The sequence below is a fragment of the Loxodonta africana genome, chromosome X (assembly GCF_030014295.1).
Source record: "Loxodonta africana isolate mLoxAfr1 chromosome X, mLoxAfr1.hap2, whole genome shotgun sequence".
NCBI lineage: Eukaryota > Metazoa > Chordata > Mammalia > Proboscidea > Elephantidae > Loxodonta > Loxodonta africana.
In genome coordinates this window covers 65,531,536-65,551,412 of record NC_087369.1, presented here as the reverse complement: position 1 = coordinate 65,551,412, position 19,877 = coordinate 65,531,536, and the positions used below count along the sequence as shown (strand labels likewise).

The 19,877-nt window shown below is 49.1% G+C and overlaps 1 protein-coding gene across 1 annotated transcript in view; it reads left to right on the top strand.

The window, feature by feature from the left end:
• The first annotated feature begins 3,088 nt into the window (after nucleotides 1-3,088).
• FGD1 (FYVE, RhoGEF and PH domain containing 1) overlaps nucleotides 3,089-19,877 on the top strand; it is a 46,069-nt gene continuing 29,280 nt past the window's right edge. Inside the window, exon 1 of the mRNA XM_064278355.1 lies at nucleotides 3,089-3,434. Within this exon, the coding sequence (XP_064134425.1) occupies nucleotides 3,128-3,434 (307 nt within the window). The 5' untranslated portion in view covers nucleotides 3,089-3,127. The remainder of the gene's footprint in view (nucleotides 3,435-19,877) is intronic.

Genomic DNA, 19,877 nt, shown 5'->3' with positions numbered 1-19,877 from the left:
GTGAATGAGATAATCCAAGGAAAGAGTGTAGGGAGAGAAGACAAGAGAGCTTGAGCCAAATCCCTAACCAGCACCAACATTTTAAGTGGTAGACAAAGAGGGGCCTGGAAAGTAAAAGGGAATTACCAAGAAGTAGGAGGAAAACAAGGAGGTGGGCTGTTTTGGAAGAAGGAGCGAGTGCTCAACAGTGCCAAATGATACCAAGAAGTCAAGTTTGATAAAACTGAAAAGCTTTTGTTAGGTTTAGTGACACAGAGGCTATGGGGGACCTTGATGAGAGAGTAGTTTTAGGCAAGAAGTGGAGGCAGATTGGAGTGGGTTAAAGGATAAGTGGGAGATGGGAAAATGAAGACAGCAAATGCAGGCAGCTGTTTCAAGAAGTTTGTAGGAAGGAGAACAGAGATAGTGAGGTGGTTGCAGTGGGAGAATTTTGGTAATTGCAAAGGCATTCGACTGTGTGGATCATAACAAACTATGGATAACACTGCGAAGAATGGGAATTCCAGAACACTTAATTGTGCTCATGAGGAACCTTTACATAGATCAAGAGGCAGTTGTTCAGACAGAACAAGGGGATACTGATTGGTTTAAAGTCAGGAAAGGTGTGTGTCAGGGTTGTATTCTTTCACCATACCTATTTAATCTGTATGCTGAACAAATAATACGAGAAGCTGGACTATATGAAGAAGAACGAGGCATCGGGATTAGAGGAAGACTCATTAACAACCTGCGTTATGCAGATGACACAACCTTGCTTGCTGAAAGTGAAGAGGACTCGAAGCACTTACTAATGAAGATCAAAGACCACAGCCTTCAGTATGGATTACACCTCAACATAAAGAAAACAAAAATCTTCACAACTGGACCAATGAGCAGCATCATGATAAACGGAGAATAGATGGAAGTTGTCAAAGATTTCATTTTACTTGGATCCACAATCAACAGCCATGGAAGCAGCAGTCAAGAAATCAAAAGACGCATTGCAGTGGGTCAATCTGCTGCAAAGGACCTCTTCAAAGCGTTGAAGAGCAAAGATGTCACCTTGAGGACTAAGGTGCGCCTGACCCAAGCCATGGTATTTTCAGTCACATCATATGCATGTGAAAGCTGGACAATGAATAAGGAAGACCGAAGAAGAGTTGATGCCTTTGAATTGTGGTGTTGGCGAAGAATATTGAACATACCATGGACTGCCAAAAGAACGAACAAATCTGTCTTGGGAGAAGTGCGGCCAGAATGCTCCTTAGAGGCAAGGATGGCGAGACTGCCTCTTACATACTTTGGACATGTTGTCAGGAAGGATCAGTCCCTGGAGAAGGACATCATGCTTGGCAGAGTACAGGGTCAGCGGAAAAGAGGAAGACCCTCAACAAGGTGGATTGACACAGTGGCTGCAACAATGAGCTCAAGCATAACAACGATTGTAAGGATGGCGCAGGATCGGCAGTGTTTCGTTCTGTTGTGCATAGGGTCGCTATGAGTCGGAATCGACTCCACGGCACCTAACAACAACAACAACAACATATTTGTTTTTACATGAAAGAGACCTGAGCACGTTTAGATGCTGATAGGAAGGAGCAAGGGACGAGCTCTGTAGATTTGGTGGCAAGAAGTTAAGAGTGCCCTTTTTTGGTGGCTTCTGTTTACTCTGTGAAGTAGGAGGCGGGGTCATTTGCTGAGGGTTAGGAGTCAGATAGAGAAGTACACCTTTGAGAAGAGGGGAGCAAGTTTAAAATGGCCACTGTGGAGAATGGGGGAGGGAGTTGACTAGGGACACCAGTAAGGTCGTAGGTTAGCAGGGAGGGCCTGGAAGAAGCCGGGGACCGTGAGTTTACAGTGGCAGCAATCTGTGCATTGAATAGTTTTCTCCAGCAGTGTTTAGCTGCTTGGATGAAGGCACGGAAAAGGTGGAGAGCTGGACTGATCCAAGGTTGGAATGTTGCCAGGTGGATGCGACAAACCAGGGAACTGAGGCTATTTATTGGCAAGACAGCGGTGAAGTAAAGGACCACGGGGTCTGGTCTAAGCAGAGTGAGGAGTTATCAAAGACAGGTCCTCTATGAGCCAAGCCCTAGGGAAGCTCTGGTACTTGTGGAATGGCTTCTGGAAAAGAGATTGAAGAGAGAGCAGAGGAAGGAAGACCTGAGATGGGATAGAAGGGCAGACTCGGGGGCGGGGGAAAGTTGAGCCCGGAATCCTGTGTGAGGGATCGGGGCAGAATAGAAAAGACAAGCTAAAAGGGAATTTTTGGGAGGCAGAAGGAGGGCCTTGAGGGTGGGGTCCCCGCGAGAAGTAAGGCGGGCCCGAGTGAGGAGGCGTGGCCTAGCGCAAATCCCGGGCGAGGGGGCGGAGCCCGGGTAACTGGGTCCCAGCGCCGCTGTGGCTCCGGCTGTCTCAAAGACAGCTCCCTCCTCCCCACCCCCTTTCTCTGGGTCCTTCCCGCCCGCTGCCGCGGAGACCCAGGCTGAGGCTAAGGAGGGCGGTGGAGTTGGGCCCAGGTGGTTCTCCTGCCTCTGTGGCTGGAACATCTTCCAGGGGTGCTGGCTGAGGGCGAGCCCCGCAGCGCGCGGCGCACAAGCGCGCCCCCGGCCACAGCCAGCCCCTCTTCCCTCCCTTCCCCTCCGCCCCCTGGCTCCCGCTGCGGCGGGAGGAAGAACCCTTTCCGACCAGCCAGGAGAGTCCAGATCGATTCCCGTTCGGGGAGAAAGAAGAGACCCACACTCAGATCCAACCGACCGCTCGCCCCAGGGCCACGGAAGTGGCTTGCCACCCAAGGAGAGCCCGCGCCGATCGCAGTCTCCCGACCCTCTCCTAGCCGCTGCCGCATAGACTGCGTTCCCCAGCGGGCCCCCGGCCGGAGCTCACTCCCGCGCTAGGCCCGGGCCGGCGATGCCTGGCACGGCGGCGGCAGTGGCCGCGGCTGCTGCTGCTACTGCCATCACTGCCACCGCTGCTGGCCCGGACCCGGGCCGGGGGCTTGAGTCTCCGCAGTGGGGTTGAGCCCACAGCCCCGCCCCCCGAGCCTGAGGCCGCTGCTCTGCCCGGCGCCGGGCCTCCTCCGCCCGCGCCTCCGCCCCAGGAGCTGGAGCCAAGCGGGGAGCCCGGGCCCCGCGCCCAGGCCCGGACCATGCATGGCCACCGAGCCCCGGGGGGCGCTGGGCCTTCAGAACCTGAACACCCGGCCGCTAACCCCCCCGTCGCTGCTCTGCCGGCCTGTGCCGACTCGTACCTTGGAGTCTCGGAGCCCGGACTGCCGGTGCCCAGGGGCTCAGCCTCGGCTCTCTGCGGCCCCCTGGATTCCCAGCTTGCCGGGCCCTCTGACGCCAGCTCGGGAGCTGCTCCAGGCCCCAGGGTCTTGCCCTGCAGGCCCAGCCCTCAGCACCACCGGGCCCTTCGCTTCTCCTACCACCTGGAGGGCTTGCAGCCCCGGCCTGGTGAGTGATCCAGAGAGCGTGGGAGCCCGGGCCACCGGTCTGGTTCTGGGAGCGGGTTCTTGGTTAGGGGGCCTCTAAGTCTCACCTAAGAGCCAGCCGGCTCACCCCGGCCCTTCAGTTCCCTCAACCTCCTCCCCCTCCCCTTGCCCCTTGGCCTTAAGTTCCATCCTTTCAACCTCTATCCCTTTTTCCTCTCTCTGACCCCTTGCCCCTCAGCCCCCCCCAGCCCCCTTCTTTTCTGTCTGCTGGGGATAATAGGAGAAGGAGCACACCAAGAACAAGGGGCAGTATTGCAAGGAGCGGTTTGGTTCTGGGAACAAGGGAAAAGGAGCCTCCCATTTGCCAAGCACCTACATTGTGCCAGGCACTGGGCTGGGTGCTTTATGTGTGTTCTCATTTAATCTTTGAGCCTCCCGTGAAGTAAGTATTAGCCCTATTTTGCAGATGAGGAAAGTGAGGCTCAGAGAGGTTAAGTAACTTGTCCAAGGTCACACAGCTAGTATGGAGCCAAGATCTGTTTGAGTCCAAAGTCTGTGGTCTTTCCCCTTTCCCGAACTGAAGTTGAAGACCATGAAAGTAATGCCAGTTCTTCTGCTCATGCGATTTTCTCTTGTAGTATTCAGCAGCCCTGGAGAGTGAGTGGGAAAAAAAGGGTGGGATTGGTGGATTGATCCAAGGTTGGGGTTTTGCCAGGTTTGTGTGGTGGGAGAACAAGGAAAGGAGGGAGTTGAAGGTGTTGAGGAGAGAAAGGTGGAAGAGGTGGGCCTTGGGGGTCAAGCTGGAGGGGAGGGATGGGGGGGCTGGTGGGTAGGAAGACAACAGAAATACCAGGTCAAGGGGGCAGAGGCCAGGTATAGTAGAGCTGGAGAACTGTGTGGGCCATGAGATTGTTTGTGAGCAGAAATCAGGTTGCTTGAACTTGGGTTTGCAGAGGTGGAGTAGCTCTAGGTCAGGTTGGGGCCACAGACCACTGCTGGGGGAGGAGTTTGTGCTACACAGACCTGAGTATCTGAGGAGTCCAGAAGGGCTTCCCCAGTGTGGGAACATTGTCATGCGGGCTGAGCGCATATGTACTCTGCTTTCCACTGGGCAAACCCAGGCTAAGCCTCTGTGAGCCTCTCAGGGTCAGAACCCAGGCTCCACAGGTCTTTGGAACTGTGGCCCAGCACCAGATAACAGGAATGAAGCATAAATCATGGACAAGATGTGCCCCTTGCTGCTGCTGTGGCCCTGGGCTAGTCATGAAAACTCCAGGAGTTTTCAGGGGGCTCCCTTTGTGTGGGCTGGAGATACCCAGCTAACAACAGGCGTTTAATGCCCTGCCCTGCATGTTGCTCTTGCAGGCTTTCCAACCTTCCCTTGACAGACACTGATTGTGTGGAGTGTGCTACTTAACTTACTTTACTGCAGCACCTTCTTTCAAATGCCAAAACATGTGCCACAAGTGCTCACACCTCAGGGCCTTTGCATTTGCTTTTCCCTCTGCCTGGCAGCTCTTCCCCCAGCTCTCCACCTGGCTTGCTCCTCATCTTTCAGATTTCAGTTCATATGTCACCTCCTCCAAGAGACCTTCCCTGACTACTTTAAGTAGGGCCACTTGTGAGTCTTCATTGCAGCTGCCAGCATGTTTCCATCCTTGCACCTAGTGCAGTCTGAAGTTATTTTATTGTATGTATTTACTTGTTTATTGTCTGTCTTTTTCCCACTAGAATGTGAGATCCCTGAGGGCAAGGGGATTGTATGTTTTGTTCACGGTTGTATCCCTAGTGACTAGCACAGGGACTAGGCGCTCAAAAATCCTTGTTGAACGAATGTCTGAACAGATACCAAGAGAGACTACAGTAGACCCTCAGTAACTATTGTTTAAGAGAAGGGCAACTAGCATAGTGACTAGGCACACAGTAGGTGCTCAATAAATCCTTGTTGAACAAATGTCTGAATGGATACGAAGGGAGAATATAGCAGACGGGGCAACTGAATTCCAGCCCATCAGATACTCTTGGTCTGTGAGCTGGGCAGTATCTAGACCCCTGGTCTCTGGCCTCTCTAATCAATACATAGTGGTGATTCTGAGTATTTCTTCGCACTCCCACCAATCCTTCTAAATTACAAATCACAAAATCCTTCCTAAACCATTCCCCTCCTCCCCAAAAAGGCAACATGAACTTCCCAGGATCCTTTACTCTAGTGAAGCTCCCGTCTCTGCCATTGCAGGGTGGGTGTCTTTTTTTTTTTCTTACTGGTATCAAGACTCGTAGAACATTTTTCAAAAAAATTTTATTGTGCTTTAAGTGAAAGTTTACAGATCAAGTCAGTCTCATACAAAAATTTATATACACCTTGCTATGTACTCCTATTTGCTCTCCCCCTAATGAGACAGCACACTCCTTCTCTCCACCCTGTATTCCCTGTGTCCATTCAGCCAGCTTCTGTCCCCCTCTGCCTTCTCATGTCCCTTTCAGACAGGAGCTGTCCATATAGTTTCATGTGTCTACTTGAGCCAAGAAGCTTACTCCTTACCAGCATCATTTTCTATCTTATAGTCCAGTCCAATCCCTGTCTGAAGATTTGGCTTTGGGAATGGTTCCAGTCTTGGGCTAACAGAAGGTCTGGGGACCATGACCTCTGGGGTCCATGCAGACCATTAAGTCTGGTCTTTTTACCAGAATTTGAGGTCTGCATCCCACTGCTCTCCTGTTCCATCAGTTTGAGCCGGGCACCCTCTAGTTCTTCTGGTTGATGTAGTCTCTGATTTATGTGACCCTTTCTGTCTCTTGGACTCATAAATACCTTGTGTCTTTGGTGCTCTTCATTCTCCTTTGCTCCAGGTGGGTTGGGACCAATCGATGCATCTTAGATGGCCACTTGCTAGTGTTTAAGACCCCAGACGCCACTCTCCAAAGTGGGATGCAGAATGTTTTCTTAATAGATTTTATTATGCCAATTGACTTAGAAAAACCCACTAATTGACTTAGATGTCCCCTGAAACCATGATCCCCAGACCCTGCCCCTGCTACTCTGGCCTTTGAAGCGTTCGGTTTACTGAGGAAACTTCTTTGCTTTTGGTTTATTCCAGTTGTGCTGATCTCTCCTGTATTGTGTGTTGTCTTTCCCTTCACCTAAAAATAGTTCTTGTCTACTACCTAATTAGTGAATACCCCTCTTCCTCCCTCCCTCCCTCCCCAGTCTCGTAACCATCGAAGAATATTTCTTCTCTGTTTAAACTGTTTCTCAGGTTCTTATAATAGTGGTCTCATACAGTATTTGTCCTTTTGCAACTGAGGTGTCTTTTTTTTTCCCTTAAAATCCAAGGTGAGGATTGGGAATAAAGGTATCAGGGGAGGACCCAGACTCCCATCCCACTATTCCTAACTGATACACTGTGTGACCCCGGGTGAATGACTTCCCTTCTCTGAGCCCCAATTGTCTCATCTAGAGAATGCCATGAGGAGTCTATGAGGTAATGGTTGCAAAACTTGCACCATGGTCTAAGCCCTCAGCAACCGGGAGCTAAAAAAAAAAAAAAAAAGAGAGAGAGAGAGAGAAAAACCTTCCAAAGAGGAGGCAGAGGAATTACTCAGGCCCTGACAGGCAGGCACTGGGTCATGTGATTCTGCCCAGCTGGCCCAAGGGTAGGCCTAAGTGACTTGCTGCTTCTTTCTCTATGGGACTCACCTATAATTGGCCCAAAGAGGGCAGGGTTGGTGGTTGTAGGGTGTGTGTGTGTGTAAGAAGAGAGAGTTTACTGGGCTTCAATTAAAGGGTTGAAACATTTCAGTCCACATGTTAAAAATTCTGTGTGCTTCTTGACTACCTCCCTCAGACTTCTGAGGCCCTTATTGAATCACCATCCTTAGGGCCCAGCAGCCCATCCTGGTGGGAGGTTGGGTGGAGGGGAGGCTTGAAAAAATAATGATTATATCTTATCTGTGTGAGGAGCCTTGAATTGCTTCAAAGTGCTTTCTCTTTTAGTTACCCTGTTGATTCCTGGTGGGAGTAGGAGAGCGATTGTTTTTACATCCTTTTTCCAGGTTGATAAAACCTGAGGCCTCATTGATTATTGTTATAACCAGTGAGATACCAGAGAGGACTTTGAGAGAGTCAGAGAGGGGTTCCCAGGTGTAGGTTTGCTTGTAGGGATTTGGGGGGATCCCTACCCTATTCCTAAGTTCTGAGGCCTAGAATGTCCTTCCAGATACTATTTAGGGTACAGAACTTGGAGCCTGACCCTCTCACAGCCAAAAGGATTGCTCCTGATGTTAGAGCCTTTTTGCAGGTGGCTAAGTTTTTTTTTAAGGGAAATAAGCCACTTGAGGGGGGGCAGCAAGAGGGGCTGGCTCCATCTGATTTGGAGCCTGGAGGCATCTTCAGAGGATCTAAGAGTTAGAATTGGAGCTGAAAAGGTCCCTAGACACCTTCTGGTTCTGGGTTTCCCAAACTGGGGAATCCCTTGTTGATCTTAAAAAAAAAAAAAATGTGATTCCCAGACTTTACCTCAGAGCTCCAGAATCTTGGGGTTAGAACCCAGGAATCTGTTTTTAAAAGCTCTCCCGGTGATTCTGATGCATAGCCAGAGTAGGAACCACTGGTCAAGCTCATTTTCTAGTTAGGGCAGTGTAGTCTCAGAGAGACAGTAACCTGCCATGGTCCTACAATAATTCAGCATCACTAGGGCCAAGAGAATAAGTTGGCCTTCCCATCTGAGGCCCTCTCCTCAGAGCCGTGTGTGAGCCTCCCTAACTCACCTCCAACCCTAAAGGAAGGCACAGGGTCTAGGCAAAAGGAAATGAGTCAAACCCTCCACCACATACACACAAATACGGCTGCCCCAGTCTACTCTCTATTCCTATCTCATAAATAGCTGCTATTTGGCAGTTAGAGTTGGAAGGCAGTTGCAGTTCTGGGATTCTAAGCAGAGGGTACCCTGGAATTAGCAGCACCCAGCACAGGGCCTGACCCAAGGAAGGGCTCTAGGAAGGTGCCATGCAAGGTTTGTAGAGCCAGAGAGTAACATGGAGGGCAGTCCAGAGGGTGGGAGCAAAGGCACTGAGACATGGGCACGGTGGGGACCGGAGCTGGTGTTCAGAGTGGAGAGATAAGGCTGACAAAGAGACTTTATCCTGAGGGCAAAGAGGAAACCAATGAAACTTTTTTTTTTAAGCTGAGGAATGATGTGCTCAGATGTGGGTATGTGAAACATCCCCATGGCTGCATGTGGAGAATAGATGGTAGGGGTGCAAGAGTGGAAGCAGGGGAACAAGCAGGTTGTTGCAGTCATCTCAGTGAGAGATGATGGTATCTTGAGTCAGGGCAGTGGCATATGGAGAGGGTGAGATCTGAGAGCTATTTAGGTGTTAATATGGATAGGTGTTGGTGGTGGCTTGGATGTAGAGGCCAAGGAAGAGGGGAAAGTGCAAGATGAGTCCAGGTTGTTTTCTGAAACCAACTAGAGTGACCTAGTGGATGGTGGTGGGGCCATCTACATGCAAGAGAAGGAATCAGTTTGAGGGGAAGATAGTGAGTTTTTGTTTGAAGCCTGTTGAGTTTGAGAGGCCTGGGGGAGGTGGCCAGCAGGCATTTGGATGTTTGATTCAAAAGCTCAATAGAGAGGTCTGGGCCGGAGATGTTTGGGAGTCCTCACCGCTAATACATACCATGGACCACACAGTGGCTCATGGGGAGAGTGTGGATGGTTCTGGGGGCCAGTCCCATTCTTAAAGCTATAGAGGTCAGCAGAGTCACCCTTGGTGGATCATTCATTACCTGCCCAAATTTCGCCTTAGGTGCCTTTTGGGGGAGAAAATGGTGTTTTAAAGCATTTTTACATAAAGCTGAGACTCATTTCACATAAACTGGGGGTAGCTGACTATTGCAAAGAACTGAGGGAGAACTCCTGAAAAGCAAACTAAATGTTGGTAAATTCTTGTGGCTTTTTCTCTGTTCTCCCTGTCAAGGGCATCCATGGTGGGGAGGTTGCTCAGGGAAGGGAGAAGAGGGGGGCTCCGGGCAGGAGGGGATGGAGGGAGGGATCTGCTGGGGGTTTTTGGAAAGCAGTAAAACTGATTCCAGGGGAGTGTCTGGGAAAAGACCTGATTCGGTTCCTAGTCACCTGGAGTCACCCAGACCAACACAACAAACTGTAGACTCTAGGTAGCTAGGAAAAAGACTCCTCCAGACAGGACTGAAAGAATTGAAGTTTCCAAGTTGCAGATGGTTGGCACTTCTGCTCCTTGGCCCTTTTAGGTGCTTCTGTCCCTGGGGGGAGGGCCCGGCTGCGGCTGGCTGCCTGTTCCCTCAGGGGTGAGTGGCAGCTAACAGTGCCCCAGGCAGATCCAAGCCAGGGCTTTCTGGGGGTCAGTTAGCTAAATGCTTTTGGCAGATGTGAAGCTGGCCAGACACTGTCTGGGTGGGGCTTGGGCCTGTCTGGAATGAGGGCAGATGCAGTAGTCTGCCACCGGCTGGTCCTACAGAGTTAGATTCTCTCACTTGGAGAGAGAGACATCCCTAGAGCAGCGAATCCAGCTTCCTGGGGCTGGTTCCTTGGACCTAGAAGGCATCACACCTCCATAAGTTTCCTCAATACGCATAGGGCTGGAGATAAGGCTGCAGGGCAGTAGCTGAAGGAGGCTCAGCATTCCTGGCTTTATCACTGGTCCACTGTGCCTCCAGGCCTCCCTTCTTCTCTTGGGGGCCTTAGTTTCTCCATTTGTAACATGGACCTGGTTATCACATTTGTCTGGCATACACTAGGGCATCAATAAATGTCTAGTGATGAAAAAGGAGAAGGTTAGGGAGAGTGAAAAAGGGGAGGAAGGAGGGCATTTCTTTATTTAACAGATGTTTATTGAGTGTTTATACATGCTAGGCTCTATGCTAGGTGCTGGGTAGACAACTAGACAGGCACAATCCCTGTCCTCATGGAGCACATATCTCACAGGAAAGATATACACCCCAAGTAATTTCAAGTGCAGATGCTGCAGGAGCATATCCTGGGGCGGGGGATGGGGGGGATGGATGGGAGGAAGAAAAAGGACATTTGATTTGAGACCTGAAGGATAAATAGGAGTCCAGAAGTATGGAGAAGCAGAAAAGCTGTTCAGGCCATGGGAACAGCACATGTCAAAGCCCCCGGCAGAATAAAGTACTTTTGAGGAACAGACAAGAGGCCATTGTGGCTGGAGGGTAGGGGCAGGGAAGTATTCATTAGCTAGGCCTTCCTTGTCCCTATGCTTAGGAGTTTGGAGTTCACCCTGAAGGCAAGGGGAACTCTTGACAAGGCTGAAAAAATTGTTTTCCAAAAATGGCTGTGGTGTGGAGAATGCCTTGTAGAGGGCCCTGAGGATGGAAGTGAAACCAGTTAGGTTGGAGTGGGAAAAAAAGTATATGGATTCTAGAGATACTAAGTAGTCAAGTCTGTAGGACTTGGGACCTGGCTTGGTGTGCGGCTTCAGAGAGAGGGAGGAGCTATGGAGGATGCCCAGCCTCTGGCTTGGGCAACTGGGTAGATGGAAGTGCCATTTCCTGGGATGGGGAAGACATGAGGAGGAGCAGATTGGGGGGTGAGGGTAGGGGTGTGGTTTAGGACGCATTAAGTCTGAGGAGCCTGGGAACAGGACATCTAGGTGGCAGTGTCCAACAGGCATCAGCTGTGCCCATCCGGGCCACAGATTAAGGGCAGGAGAGTGAGGAGGAGTACAGGTGTGTTTCTGAGGCCCTGAAAGGGAATAGGAGGCTCTTTGAGGTGCATGAGGCTTTTAGCCCACCATGGTGCTTCCCTGTGTCCCCTGAAAGGGAGGGGTTAAGTCACAGAGGGAAGGTACCTGTAGAAAGTAGGGAAAGGTGGGACTGGCAGGGCTGGCCCCAAGGAGCCGCATCTGGCATAGAAGCCCTTCTGCTCTGGGCAGGCCTGCTCTGTCACCACCCACATCCTCCACCTTTGCCTTCACCTTCACCTTCCCTATTCCCGACTCCTTCCCTGCTCCCCTAGACTGGGCCTCCTTGCCTAATGCATTCCAGGTGTAAAGGGAGACCTCCCTTCCCCACCACTCCAGGGCTGCCAGGGAGGGGGCAGGGAAGTTGTGGGTCTCTTTCACTGTATATCTCTTAGGGGCTTGAGTCTCAGTCTCACTGACTGCTTCATTCTTTGGAGAATTCCTTCAGGGATCTCTGTTTGGGCACCATGTCTCTGGCAGGGTCAGGCAGTGGTAAGAACCCCCCAGGCCCAGCTCTGTCACTTTAGAGCTTCATGTGACCTTGGGCAAGGCACTCCACCTCTCTGAGCCTCAGTTTTCTCATATGTAAAATGGGTTTATAATTCCCACCTCCTTGGGTCGTTGTAAGTATTAAATGCCATAGGTAAAGTCCCCAACATTCAGCATGGCATATTGTAGCAATGTTCAACAAATGTCACTGGCCTACCCCTTTTGGTCCCTGCATCTCTGTCTCTGGGTCTGCATCCCTCACTGACTTCCATGCCCTTTGTGGACCTCTTTATCCTGCCTCCCTTCTGATTTGTCCCCTCCCTTTTTCTGTCTCGCTCCGTATCTGTCAGTTTCTCTGGGTCTCTGTAGTTTTCCTGTCTTCTCCCTCCTTGTCTTTGTCCCAGTGTCTTTCTCTGTCATTTGACTTTTTCCCTCATAATCTCTCTGTCTCCAACTCTCTGATTTGACCAGGCCTCTGGTGTAAGGGAAGGGTGGTGGTAGGGGGGCGCTGGGATCACTGGGTTGCCACAGGGGTCAGAGGAGCCATCCTCCCAGTGGCTTTGCCTACCCTCCTCACAGGGAGGGAAATCCCAGCCAGCGTGGCAGCCCCAGCACCTGGTAATTACTGTCCTCAGTGCTCCCAGCTTCCTGTCTTCTGTCCTCTGAAGTCCCCTTTCACTTCCTGTCCTCTGAAGTCCCCAGCCCCTCCTGGGGGTGGAGCTACTACCCCCCATCCTTCTCTGGCCTCAGATCCAGAGAAGCAGGGAGGAGATGGCCAGGCCCTCACTGTAATCAAGCAACTGGAAGAGGGACGGCCTGCTTGTGCTCTCATGTTGCTCTGTGGTTTGTGTGTGTATGTGCTTGCGCTTGCGCTTGTCTGCCTGGCTGGCTTTGTCCCCAAGGGTCTGTTCTGTTTGTCTTATTAATGTTTTTGTTTCTGTATGCCCTTGTTTGTATGTCTGTGTGTATGTCTGTGTATATATGTATGTCTTTGGATCTGTGTGTATGGCTATGTTTCCATATACTCGAGTTGCATCACCTTGGCTCTATCTAAGCCTGTGGGGGTTTCTAGATGTTTCTGCCTATGGGTCTCTATACTTAGATCTTGTGTGTCTGTATGTTTGTTTGTTTCTGTACCTGTGTCTGTCTGTGGAGGTTTCTCAGTGTGCCCCCTATAGGTCTGTGTTTCGGTGGTGGTGGGGTACCTGTGTCTTTTGGCCTTTTCTGCCTCTTTCTCCAGCTCTCAAGGTTTCTTGCAAACCCATGACTCTCTATCCTTCAAACACACTCTTCACTCCCCCCACCCCCACCCTAGTATCCACACCTTTACCTACTTCTCCCTTGCCTGCAGGACCCTCCCCATTCTATCTATACCTGAAAAGGCATACCCCATCCTGAATGGTCACTACCTTTAGAAAGTCCTCTCTTTCCTCTCTGTCTTAGTTATCTAACACCCCTTTGCCTTAGAGTCAATTCCAACTCATGGCGGCCCTATAGGATAGAGTAGAACTGCCCCACAGGGTTTCCAAGGAGTGGCTGGTGGATTCAAACTGCCAACCTTTTTGGTTAGCAGCTGTAGCACTTAACCACTGTGCTAACCAGGGCTCCCTTAGTCATCTAGCACTCCTATAACAGAAATACCACAAGTGGGTGGCTTTAATGAACAAAAAATTATTTTCTCACAGTTTAGGAAGCCAGAAGTCCAAATTTGGGTGCTGGCTCTAGGGGAAGTCTTTCTATCTCTGTCCACGCTGGGGGAAGGTCCTTGTCTCTTCTTAGCTTCTCTTCCTAGGTTCCTTGATGATCATGTGGCGTGTTTCTTCCCTTCCATTTGTGCTTGCTTTCTTGCTTGCTTAATCTGCTCTTTTATATCTCAAAAGAGATTGATTTAAGGCACACTCTACACTAATACTGCTTCATTAACGTAACAAACTCATTCCCAAATGGGACTATAACCACAGACATGAAACCAAAACCAAGCCCACTGATTCCGATTCATAGCGACCATATAGGACAGAGTAGAACTGCCCCATAGGGTTTCCAAGGCTGTAATCTTTAGGGAAACAGACTGCCACATCTTTCTGCCGCAGAGCAGTTGGTGGGTTTGAACCACCAACCTTTCCGTTAGTACCCGAGCATTTAACCACTGTGCCACAAGGGCTCCTTAACTACACACAATTCAATCCATAATACCCTCCAAATATTATTTTTTTCTCAACCCAGCAATCATGGACTGAAGATATGCTCTGTGACTCTGGACACAGACCCACTTGGGATCCAGTCCTAGCTCAATCACTTCCAGCCATGTATCCTTAGGCAAATTATTTTGCTTCTCTGTGTGTCACTATAGTCAGAATTGACTGGATGGCAACAGGTTTGGTGCCTCAGTTTCCTCATCAGTAAAATGGAGCTAATAGCTCAGAGGATTGTTGGGAGGATGCCATACAGGAAAGCATCAACACAATGCCTGCCCAGAGTAGGTGCTCAATAAACAGACTAATCCCCATACCTTATATTCTCCACTAGAAAGTGAACACCTTGAGTTCCAGAGAATTCTGAAAGTTCTTGCAATCCCTTGCTCCCTTCTCCAGGCATTCTACATAGAGCAGAACTTGAACTGGGCCAGACAGAACAAAAGGCAGGTTCCAATTCGGGGAACTCCCGACAAGCATTTCATGAGCCTGCCCAGGCCCAGAGGAGACCTGGACTCTTTTGACAATAGGGGAGGGGACCTCCGAGGCTGCTGCCCAAAGGCCAGAGCATGTCAGACAGGGAAAGGTAAACAGCAGAGGTGGAAGGAGTCTTAAGGACCATCCAACTCAGATATTACAAAGTGGTGGCCCACAAGTTGAATTTGACTCACAGAAATGTTTTATTTGGCCTGCTCATTGTTTTTAAAATTAGAGGAGTCCAAGTAAAAATCTAGATTTCTTGATTCTCTTGTAATATTGGAAGATCCGACAATACAGGGTTCCATTACTATAAGGTGACAAATGTATGCAGGGGAGGAGCTGTTGTGCTTGCTTTAGGTGAGGCATGTGCTCTCCAGTTTACCTCAATTTCCACCATTCCCGATTACCTTACTGACCCATTTTACAGAAAGGTCCTCACTTTACATAAGGGTCCACACTTTACAGAAAGGTCCTTCATTTTACAGAAGGAGCCTCACTTTCCAGAAGGGTGCATGCTTTAAAGAAGGGGGGGTGGGTCTCTCTCTCTTTTTTTTTTTTCCATTTTACAGATGAGTCCTCTTATTTTACTGAAGAGGTCTCCATTTACAGACAGGTCATACATTTTCAAAAGGGTTTTTACTTTGTAGAACTCTACTCACTGTACGGAACGGCCTTCCACTTTGGAGAAAACACCTCCATTTTGCAGAAACTTCTTCACTTTACAGAAGGGGGCTTATTTTTATTAGAGAAACCTCTATTTTACAAAAAGTCCCTCCACTTTGCAGGAGGGAACACTCTTTAGAAGGCCCCTTACTTGCCAGAATAGCTTCCACTTTCCAGAAGTATTTTCACTCTACCAAAGGTGCCTCCACATTCCTGCAGAGTCCTGATGTTCAGAAGGCCAGTCTACTTCAGGGAAGTAACCTCTGAACAGGGCTCCTGTAAACACCTTCTGCACATTTCATAGTTGACAGAGGTTTGTGTTTGAACTTTCAGAGAGAACATCTGCCAGACTAATGAAGGCCTGGGTCCAGTCTGGCCTCAGAGGTGGAGTGGGGCAACTGGGCTGGAGTTTACATTCAGGGGGCAGGTGGGAAGAAGTGGGGCAGTTATACCTTTGTCCCTTGCCTTTTTCCTCAAGCTGAGGGACTCCTCTTCCCCCCAGGGGGCTGGCTTCCCAAAAGGCACTTTCCTTTTTGCTGTTGTTCTTTCCTCTCCATTTCCTCTGTTACCTTTCCCCACCCCATCCCCAAGAAGCCCAGCTGTCCCTGGGGCCTACCTTTCGGCCAAGAAGCAGAGATTTGGGGGCTGGAGGGAGAAGTATGCATCAAGCCTGAGTGGTAGGGCTGGCTTTTGTCCACTTTAGCATCTCATCAATTCCTCACACTGAGAAGCACACACCAAAAAAACAAAAAAACCCTTTGCCTTAGAGTCGATTCCAACTCATAGCGACCCTAGGACAGAGTAAAACTGCCCCATAGGGTTTCCAAGGAGTGGCTGATAGATTCGAACTGCTGACCTTTTGGTTAGCAGCTGTAGGTCTTAACCACTAAGCCGCCAGGGCTCCAAAACACACACATAGCTCCCCATTTTCCAGATGGGGAATTTGGAGTCCAGAGCTGTGAAATGACTGGTACCAGGTCACAGGGAGTTAATGGCTAAGGTCTAGTCTGGGGCCCTATTAACTGTCTTGAGGTTAAGCCAAGGCTACAGCTGGGAGAAGGAGAGGGAGTGCTCCTGACCAGGGAGGGGGAAAAGCTGAAATTCCCAGAAAGAGGTGAGAGAGAAGCAGGGTCCAGTTCCAGTGGGAATTGGCAAAAGGAGAAGTCCTCATCCTCAAACTTAGCTAGAGGGTAAACCTGCTCTGCCAGTAAGCCCAGAAGCATGTGCTCAGGGCACCAGCCAAGCATGGGCATGAAGCAACCAGAAACCATTTTCAGAATGATTTTACTGTTTCAACAACAATAAGTCACCATGGGAAAATTCAAAACTCTGTTACACTTTTTTTTTAATACTATTTCATTGTTTTCTTGGTAAAGGTTTACCAGCAGTTTAGGTTCCCATTCAACAATTTCTACATAAATTGTTCAGTGACATTGGTTACATTCTTCACAATGCATGAACAGTCTCATTATTTCCATTCTGGTTGTTCCATTTCCATTAGTTTCCCTGCCCCATTACTTTCTCATCTTTGTTTTAAAGTAATTTTTGACCTTTTGGTCTCAAATAGATGATTTTTTTTAAAGGAGCAAAGTGCTCACAGGTGATATTCTTTATTTTTTAAGCCAATCTGTTATTTAGCTAAAGGTGACATCAGGGGATAGTTTTGGTTCAAGGTTTAAAGAGTATCTAAGGGCAATAGTCTCGAGGAGTTCTCTAGTCTCAACTGGTCCAGTAAGTGTGGATTTTTAAAAAGAATTTGAGGTTCTGATCTACATTTTTCTCCCATTCTATCAGGATCTGTCTATCGTGGCCCAGATCAGAATGTTCCGTAGCAATAGCCGGGCACCATCTAGTTTCTAGTCTCAGGGTAGATGAGGCCGTGGTTCATGTAGACTCTTTGTCCTGCAGACTATTTTCTTCTTTGAGTCTTTGGTTTCCTTTCTCTTTTGCTCTGGATGGGTAGAGACCAATAGTTGTATCTTAGATGGCCACTCGCAAGCTTTCAAAACCCTAGACACTACTCTCACCAAACTAGGATGTAGAAAACAGCTTTATGAATTATATTATGCCAGTTGACCAAGATGTCCCATGAGACATCTTTCAAACCCAGAAAACCAGTCTTGCGAAGTGTTTGGTTTTGTGTCTAAGAAGTATCTGTAACTGTGTCCCTTTTGTGCTTTATTATGTATCTGTGAATATATGCATATATGCGCACACACACACACTAATGCCAAAGATGAGGAAATTGAAGATTTTTACCAACTACTGCAGTCCGAAAGTGATCAAACATGCAATCAAGATGCATTGATAATTACTGGTGATTGGAATGTGAAAGTTGGAAACGAAGAAGGATCAGTAGTTATAAAATAAAGTACCTAATAAAGGTACTGTAACACATGTAGCCCAATCAGTGATCATGATCACACACCCTTGTTTGGAATAGTCAGGTATCACAGTTTTTAAATTATTGACTTTTTAAAAACTAATTAGACTGGATTCAAGGTTACCTCTGTAATACTGTCACTGTCACGAGCATTCAGGTACCCATTGCAAGGAAAATTGGGTAGAACTCACAGCTTGCTTGAGGCTTAAGTGGAAAAATACCTGGGAGGCCCTGGCTGCCAGGTGCTGCTTTGGAGGCCTGGCTCTGCCTCACTTCTTCTGGAAGCCCCCTACACTAGGGTTGCTGAATTTAGCGCCCCCCCCCCAAAAAAAAAGTACAGGATACCCAGTGTTATGGATTGAATTGTGTTCCCCCAAAATGTGTGTCAACTTGGCTAGGCCATGATTCCCAGTATTATGTGGTTGTTCACCCTTTTGTGATTTTCCTATGTGTTGTAAATCCTGTCTCTATGATGTTAATGAAGCAGGATTAGAGGCAGTTATGTTAATGAGGCAGGACACAATCTACAGGATTAGGTTGTATCTTGAGTCAGTCTCTTTTGAGATATAAAAGAGAGAATCCAGCAAAGAGAAGAGAGACCTCATTGCCACCAAGCAAGAAGGGCCAGGAGCAGTACATCCTTTGGACCCCGGGTCCCTGTGCTGAGAAGCTCCTACACCAGGGGAAGATTGATGACAAGGACCTTCCCCCAGAGCTGAGAGAGAGAGAAAGCCTTCCCCTGGAGCTGGCATCCTGAATTTGGACTTCTAGCAAATAAATTTCTGTTTGTTAAAGCCATCCACTTGTGGTACTTCTGTTACAGCAGCACTAGATACCTCTTGTATACAAAGGGTTGCTATGAGTCAGAATCAACTCAGCAGCACCTAACAACAACAGCACTAGATAACTAAGACACCCAGTTATATTTGAATTTCAGATATAGAACAAATAACTTTTTAGGATAATATATTTTTAGTATAGGTATGTACAGGGCATACTTATACTAAAAATTTTTCACTGTCTGAAATTCAGACTTTACTGGATGTCCTGTATTTTGCCTGGCAACCCCGGCCTGAGCTCTTCCTTCCTGAGCTTCCCTAGTCCTGAGAGGCTGACCCCCTTGCCCTTCCTGAGCCACCATTTAGCCTTTCCCAAATGAGAGTCTTTTATTTTTGAGATTGGGAGCCCCCTAGGGTGAAGGTCAAGATTGCCCTTCCATCTGCTGTGGGGAGGGGGTAGGCATGTGCACACACCCACACCCACACAGCACAGCTGGGGCAGCATCCCAGGGGTATGTTTCCCATTGGCGCCAGGCGATGTAATGATTTTGTGGTTCTCTCTAGGTGTTTGAGGGCTGTGCATGATTGGTATGTGGCTGGATACATTTCCACAAAGTGTTATATGGTTTGGTGGCATAACTTTATGTGTGTGTGTTGGGGGGGAATCCTTTGTGGTCTCTGCTGTAATGGGCTTTGTGGACTCTGGTAAACTCAGTGGTGGAGGGGGTAGTGCTGATGGAGGATTTTTGTCAGGTATGTAGGTGTGGGTGAGTGGGTGAGAGAGAGGGAATGTTGTGAGTTATCAACCATGAAAAATGGGCTGGAGAAAATCAATGCAAGAACTGGCTGGGTGGGTATGAGAGGGAGCAGTGGGAAGCACTGTGGTATTTAGGAAGGGGGCTCCCCTAGGGCAGGGATAGGGTTTTCAGCATCCCCCAGGACAGAGTCTACCAGGGTCAGAGCAGGTTTCAGAAATATATGGGGGACCAAACTAAGCCAAGAGGGTTCAACAGGAGGAAGGTCATAAGGGGCTGCAGATGTTTGGCTGAGAAATTCCCATTTTCCCATGGGCAATGGGGAGTCATGGAAGGTTCTTGTGCAGGTAAGTGGCATGACCTGAGCTGGACTGTAAGAAGATTCATCCAGCCAGCTGTAAGGAGCAAGACCTGGGGCCAAAGGAGCCACTGAGGGAAGACATAGGATGAGACAGGGAAATGTAGGCTGAGAGATAAGGGAGGGAGGGACACTGAAGGAGAAGAGGGGAAAGTCTTAAACATCTTCCCCTCGGTAGGACCTGGCCTGGTTTTTGGCCAGGCCTAGGCTCCTGAACTGGAACTCCTGTTCATCTCCCTGTAGGTGGGGGTTGGAGTTGTTTCTTTCGCTAGCCACACTAAAGCACTGGGGTACACCTCTGCCCCTCCTGGTTCCTCTATTTTTCCAGTTTCCCCTTAGAGAGCAGGGTTAGGAAAGGAGTACAGTCCAGGACCAGCTGGTGCCTGAAAGTCTGCCACTGACATGATGTGTGACATCAGGCAAGTCACTGCCCCTCTCTCTGCCTTCACCTCTTAACTAGAAACTGGGTCTGTCCTGCTCACCTGGGACTCCAGGGTGTCCCAAATATTTGTGTTTCACTCAGCCTCCTATTCTGCAGGGCTGCCTGCCAGGAAGTAGAAAGGAGAGGAAGGCCCATCTGTGGGCTCCCAGGTGAGGTAGGGGAGGAGGGAGCAGAGAGATGGCCATAGATG